Genomic DNA, 7,500 nt, shown 5'->3' with positions numbered 1-7,500 from the left:
TCCTTTAATTGAATAAGCTGACTGCGTCCAGATAGATATGACCTAAACCAAGACAGAGCAGTGCCAGTAATACCAATACCAACTTTAAAGGCCTGTTTGAGGGTCAAGACTTGGTTTTAGGGATAAGGTTATAATGAGGTTAAGGGTCGGTTTAGGGTCAGGGGTCGGGTTAGGCACTTAGTTGTGATGGGTAAGGTTAGGGTAAGCGGCTAGAGATTGCATTGTGTCAATGAATGTCCTCATAAAGATAGATGTACAAGAATGTGTGTGTGTGTGTGTGTGTGTGTGTGTGTGTGTGTGTGTGTGTGTGTGTGTGTGTGTGTGTGTGTGTGTGTGTGTGTGTGTGTGTATAACCCTAACTGCCACGAGGCAAACCTCAACGGCCTGTACAACACCAATACCAACCATCGTGTGTGTGTGTGATTGTGTGTGTGTGTGACGACACATCCGTATCAATCAGTGCTTCGATGTGATGCATCAATTCAATGCGGGGGAAAAAAACTATTTCTGTATAAATGGCTCCAACAGCTGGAGAAACTCATTCAGCTTTACTAGATTTGCACATTTGACTTTCTTGATTGTTGTGGTTGATCTCATTGCATATGATTTACACCTAACACAGATCTTGCTACATTTCCTGTAATTTTCTCTTATTAAAATATGGCAAGTCCATTTTTATTTTACATGAGATTACCACCATGAATGCCGCTGTAAGGAGTGTGTGTGTGTGTGTGTGTGTGTGTGTGTGTGTGTGTGTGTGTGTGTGTGTGTGTGTGTGTGTGTGTGTGTGTGTGTGTGTGTGTGTGTGTGTGTGTGTGTTCCCTCAGGGAGTGATCTGGACGCAGTGGAAAGGCAAGGATTTCTCCATTCCCTTCACTGAGATGAAGTTCCGGCCCTCTTCGTTCCGGCCCTGAACACTGCAGACGGGACGTACACACACACACATCATTACTGCACATATATCCTCACCATCATCACGACACACACACACACACACACGTACTCCACCTGAAACACGTCGAGGCTGTAGCCGGTGTATTGTGTTGTACAGTGGTGACGCTCATGCACTGCCTTCTTCAAGCCAGAGTCTCTATATCAGCTTGAACTATCAAGAGTCTGTTTGTATTCATATTGCATTGTATCATATTTCAGTGTCATTCAGAAAGATTTCGTAAAATAAAAAAAGCTGTGTACGTGGGTGTATGTTACTGTTTTTGATATGGCTTTGGCAATAGATTCTCATTAAAGAACAGTATTTTAAAGTTCCCCTGTCGTCAATCATTTTATCCCATAAAGCTCATCTTTCATCACCAAAATGACATATTTAAGCATTTTTTCATTGAAAAGAATTTCTTCATGCCTTAAAATATCTTGACTGTAACTCGACACCCTCGCCTCATTTAGTATGCGTGGTTCTATGAATATGCAAATGAGCCCCGCCTCCACTCACTCACTCAGCTCAGAGATCCACTGGTTGACGATCACACGTTGATCTGATTGGTTACAAGGTAGTTTGTGACGTCAGAAACACCAGCGATTTCAAAGCGTGTGTTTGAGACTGTCTTTGGTTCACTGCAGTTTTAAGGAGGAAATACTCAGCAATGGTGTCGACTTATGAACTTACACAGGGTTTGTCTTAAAGCACATTAAAAACACCACATAGACACATAAACAACATTAAACGCTGGAGTTTCACCTCAGGGGGACTTTAAGGAGAGTGCTGGGGTAGATTCTCACCTGACTTTATCCTGATATTATCCTCAGGTGAATCGCAGTCTGAAGTGTAGCTCATCTTGATAATAATATTAATAATAGTATAGGCTAATAATGTCACCTGACCTCATTGAACCGCATAAGAGTCTCTGAGTTGATTGACGTCTCGTCCCTCATAAACTCGATCCCTCGGGAATAAGATCTCTGGTGTTCCTCTATCCTGCTGGTCAGCAGTTATTACAGACTCCAGGTATTGCCTTCGGTTAACCACAGGCCTCGGATCAGGGAAGCCCACCAGAGGACAACAGTTTTAATAGAAGGGAACATGACAGATTACTCGTCATCACATCAGTTTCCTCTAATATGATTGGTTGTACGCGTGTAATCCAGCGAACCCTCTCGTTACTAGATCAAACACATCTAGATATCTCGATTACATGATGAGTTTATATATTTAGACAATCGCCTAGTTTTATTTGCCCTTTTTTATATTCAGACATGATTCAGACACACTGAATGTTTGGGAACATTTAAGTTTCAAAAGCACATCATTGTTAATGTTAATCCGGCAAGAAAAAGAAATGTTTGTTATGATTCTTTTAAAAAAATTATAATAAAAAAATCCATCAGAATACACCGTCAAAATTCGGGAATAATTCAGATTTTATGTGAAATATTATTGTAATGTAAATCATCTGTTTTCTATGTGAATATCTAGTAAAGTGTAATTTATTCCTGTGATCAAAGCTGAATTTTCAGCATCATTACTCCAGTCTTCAGTGTCACATGATCCTTCACGAATCACTCTAATATGAGGATTTGATGATCAAGAAACATTTATGATTATTATCATTATCAGTGTTGAACACCGCTTCAGATTTCAGTGGAAACTGTATGTGTATATATAGTACCAGTCAAAAGTTTGGAAACGTTACTATTTTTAATGTTTTTGAAAGAAGTCTCTTATGATCATCAAGCCTGCAGTTAAAAAACAAACAAAAAAAAACAGTAATATTATGAAATATTATTACAATTTAAAATAATGGTTCTCTTTTTTAATATACTTTAAAATGTAATTTATTTTTGTGATGCAAAGCTGAATTTTCATCAGCAAGTACTCCAGTCTTTGGTGTCTTATGAAATCATTCTAATATGCTGATTTATGATCAATGTTGGAAACAGTTGTGTTGCTTAATTTTTTTTTTATAACCTGAGATACTTTTTTCAGGATTATTTGATGAATAAAAAGTTAAAAAGAACTGTATTTATTTAGAATAGAAATCTTTTGTAACAATATACACTACCGTTCAAAAGTTTGGGAACAATAACTTTTTTTTTTTTAAGAAATTAGTACTTTAATTCAACAAGGATGCGTTAAATTGATAAAAGGTGATGGTAACGATTTATATTGTTAGAAATGTTTTTATTTTGAATAAATGCTGTTTTAATGAATAAATGCTGTTAACGTTTTACTCATCAATGAATCCTGAAAGAAGTATTCCAAAAAAATATATTAAACAGCACAACTGTTTCCATCATTGATAATAACTGAGTATCAAATCATCATATTAGAATGATTTCTGAAGGATCATAAGACACCAAAGACTGGAGTACTTGCTGATGAAAATTCAGCTTTGCATCACAAAAATAAATTACATTTTAAAATATATTAAAAAAGAGAACCATTATTTTAAATTGTAATAATATTTCATAATATTACTGTTTTTTGTTTTTTAACTGCAGGCTTGATGAGCATAAGAGACTTCTTTCAAAAACATTAAAAATAGTAATGTTTCCAAACTTTTGACTGGTACTGTATGTGTGTATGTGTATACGTGTATATATGTGTGTGTGTGTATATATATGTGTGTGTGTATATGCGTGTATATATATGTGTGTGTGTATATGCGTGTATATATATGTGTGTGTGTATATGTGTATATATGTGTGTGTGTATATGTGTATATATGTGTGTATATGTATATATATGTGTGTATATGTGTGTATATGCGTGTATATATATGTGTGTGTGTATATGTGTATATATGTGTGTGTGTATATGTATATATATGTGTGTATATGTATATATATGTGTATATGTGTATATATGTGTGTGTGTATATGTGTATATATGTGTGTATATGTATATATATGTGTATATATGTGTGTATATGTGTGTATATGCGTGTATATATGTGTGTGTGTATATGTGTATATATGTGTGTGTGTGTATATGTGTATATATGTATATGTGTATATATGTGTGTATATGTATATATATGTGTATATATGTGTGTATATGTGTGTGCGTGTATATGTGTATATATGTGTGTGTGTGTATATGTGTATATGTGTATATATGTGTGTATATGTGTATATGTGTATATATGTGTGTATATGTGTATATATGTGTGTATATGTGTGTATATGCGTGTATATATGTGTGCGTGCCGTGTATATGTGTATATATGTGTGTGTGTGTATATGTGTATATGTGTATATATGTGTGTATATGTATATATGTGTATATATATGTGTATATGTGTATATATGTGTGTATATGTGTTTATATGTGTGTATATGCGTGTATATGTGTGTGTGTATATGTATATATGTGTGTATATGTATATATGTGTATGTGTATATGTGTGTATATGTATATATGTGTGTATATGTATATATGTGTGTATATGCGTGTATATATGTGTGTATATGTATATATGTGTGTATATGTATATATGTGTATATATGTATATATGTGTATATATGTGTATGTGTGTATATGTATATATGTGTGTATATGTGTTTATATGTGTGTATATGCGTGTATATATGTGTGTATATGTATATATGTGTGTATATGTATATATGTGTATATATGTGTATGTGTGTATATGTATATATGTGTGTATGTGTTTATATGTGTGTATATGCGTGTATATATGTGTGTATATGTATATATGTGTGTATATGTATATATGTGTGTATATGTATATATGTGTATATATGTGTATGTGTGTATATGTATATATGTGTGTATATGTATATATGTGTGTATATGTATATATGTGTATATATGTGTATGTGTGTATATGTATATATGTGTGTATATGTGTTTATATGTGTGTACATCTCCAAAATGTTAAATACCCTTTGACTAGTAACCAAAAGTCCAAATCATAGTCTCTGCTGCACCAATTCAACTGATATAAATACTAGTGTAGAACATTGCATAGAAACCGTGTCTATTCCTCGTTTAGTGAGATCAAATAATAAATCTAATGCAGGATCTAGGAAAAATCTAATTGTTATTAAAACAGAAAATGTTGCTATTAGTAAACAAAAACTATTTCTAAAGCTAGGTCTTCTAAACATTAGATCACTCACACCTAAGGCAGTTATTGTAAATGAAATAGTCACAGATAATAGCTTCGATGTACTTTGCCTTATTGAAACCTGGCTTAAACCAAATGATTATTTCGGTATTAATGAGTCTACTCCTCCTGGATACTGTTATAAGCATGAGCCCCGTCTGATTGGTCGTGGCGGAGGTGTTGCAACCATTTATAAAGATATTCTAAATGTTACTCAGAAAACGGGTTATAAGTTTATTTCATTTGAAGTACTTGTACTAAATGTTACGCTCTTAGATGTTAGAAAAACATCCCTATTATCTCTAGCCTTGGCTACCGTATATAGACCGCCAGGGCCTTACGCTGATTTCCTAAAAGAGTTTGCAGATTTTCTCTCAGACCTATTAGTCAATGTCGATAAAGCATTAATTGTTGGAGATTTTAACATACACGTAGATAATCCAAATGATGCGTTAGGAGCTGCGTTTACAGATTTATTAAATTCATTTGGGGTCAAGCAAAACGTCACCGGACCAACTCATCGTCTTAATCATACACTCGATTTAATTATATCACACGGAACCGATCCAACCGATATAGATATCACTCCACAAAGTGATGAAGTCACTGATCACTACATGGTAACTTGCATATTACGTACTGCTGTAATATGTCATGCGGCGTCGCGTTATCAACCAGGCAGAACAATCCTCCCATCCACCATAGATAATTTCTCAAATTGCTTATCTAATCTGTCTCAGCTGCTGCCTGAACCCAAACAAACAGATGAACTAGAAGAACTAACTAGCACTATGAGCACCATTCTCTCTAGAACATTGGATGTGGTTGCACCTATTAAATTAAAAAAGGTCAGAGAGAAAAATAAAGCACCATGGTATAACAATACTACGCATGTTTTAAAGAGAGAAACCCGTATTTTAGAGCGTAAATGGAAACAAACTAATTTAGAGGTCTTTAGAATCGCGTGGAAAGACAGTATGTCACGTAATAAAAAGGCCCTAAAAGCGGCCAGGGCTGAGCACCTCCGCAAACTAATAGAACACAACCAAAACAATCCAAGGTTTCTATTTAACACCGTGGCTAGACTAACAAATAAACAGACGTCACCCGAACAAAATATCCCGTTACAGTTCAGTAGTAATGATTTCATGAACTTCTTCACTGAGAAAATAGAAAGCATCAGAACCACAATTATAAACGTTCAATCTTCAATCGCGCCTTATAATTCAGCTTCAATTATCACCCCGAAAGAACAATTACAGTGCTTTACAACTATAGAACAAAAAGAGTTAAATAAACTTATCACTTCATCTAAAACAACAACATGTTTATTAGATCCTATACCAACTAAACTACTGAAAGAAGTGTTACCTGTAGTGGAAGATCCTCTCCTCAATATTATTAACTCGTCTTTATCTCTAGGTCATGTTCCAAGAACATTTAAACTGGCAGTTATAAAACCTCGCATTAAGAAACCACAATTAGATCATAATAATCTAGCAAATTATAGACCCATTTCAAATCTTCCATTTATGTCTAAAATATTAGAAAAAGTGGTGTCCGCTCAACTGGGCTCTTTCTTGCAACAAAATGATATCTATGAAAAGTTTCAGTCTGGATTCAGACCGCATCATAGCACTGAAACTGCGCTCGTTAAAATCACAAATGATTTACTTTTAGCTTCTGACCAAGGCTGTATCTCAATACTAGTTTTACTTGATCTTAGTGCTGCGTTCGATACTATAGATCACACAATACTCTTAGATCGACTACAAAATTATACTGGTGTTCAAGGACAAGCACTAAGCTGGTTCAAATCATACCTATCTGACCGCTACCATTTTGTCTATTTAAATGGAGAAAAATCGATCATAACTCCAGTAAACTATGGAGTGCCGCAGGGATCTGTATTAGGCCCTCTGTTATTCTCAATATATATGATGCCACTTGGAAATATTATAAGGAAACATGGAATTAGTTTCCATTGTTATGCTGATGACACTCAAATATATATTTCATCACGGCCGGATGAAAACGCTACATTTTCCAAATTGACAGAGTGTGTTAAAGATATAAAAGATTGGATGACACGTAATTTTCTTTTATTAAATCCAGACAAGACAGAGGTAATACTTATCGGTTCAAAAAACCGCCCACAAAACCTCGCACAATACAACTTTAACATCATAGGATGTCCTGTTACTTTATCCTCTACAGTAAAAGACCTGGGTGTTATACTCGATTGCAACCTGTCTTTTGAAAATCATATTTCTTATGTTACAAAAACAGCCTTTTTCCACCTTAGAAACATTGCTAAGCTACGTAATATGCTATCAGTTTCTGATGCAGAAAAGTTAGTTCATGCATTCATGACCTCGAGACTGGATTACTGTAATGCTTTATTAGCTGGTTG

The 7,500-nt window shown here is 34.6% G+C and overlaps 1 protein-coding gene across 4 annotated transcripts in view; it reads left to right on the top strand.

Moving 5' to 3' along the window:
- Positions 1–1,266, top strand: part of tnxbb (tenascin XBb) — a 34,797-nt gene extending 33,531 nt beyond the window's left edge. For all 4 annotated transcript variants that reach the window (XM_082186056.1, XM_082186055.1, XM_082186054.1 and 1 more), the window contains one exon: positions 828–1,266. In XM_082186056.1, the coding sequence (XP_082042182.1) occupies positions 828–914 (87 nt within the window). In that variant the 3' untranslated portion in view covers positions 915–1,266. The remainder of the gene's footprint in view (positions 1–827) is intronic.
- The last annotated feature ends 6,234 nt before the right edge of the window (positions 1,267–7,500 follow it).

This window comes from Leuciscus leuciscus (assembly GCF_965113295.1).
Source record: "Leuciscus leuciscus genome assembly, chromosome: 12".
Lineage (NCBI taxonomy): Eukaryota > Metazoa > Chordata > Actinopteri > Cypriniformes > Leuciscidae > Leuciscus > Leuciscus leuciscus.
The sequence above is the reverse complement of the archived record's forward strand: the minus strand, read 5'-3'. Positions and strand labels throughout refer to the sequence as shown.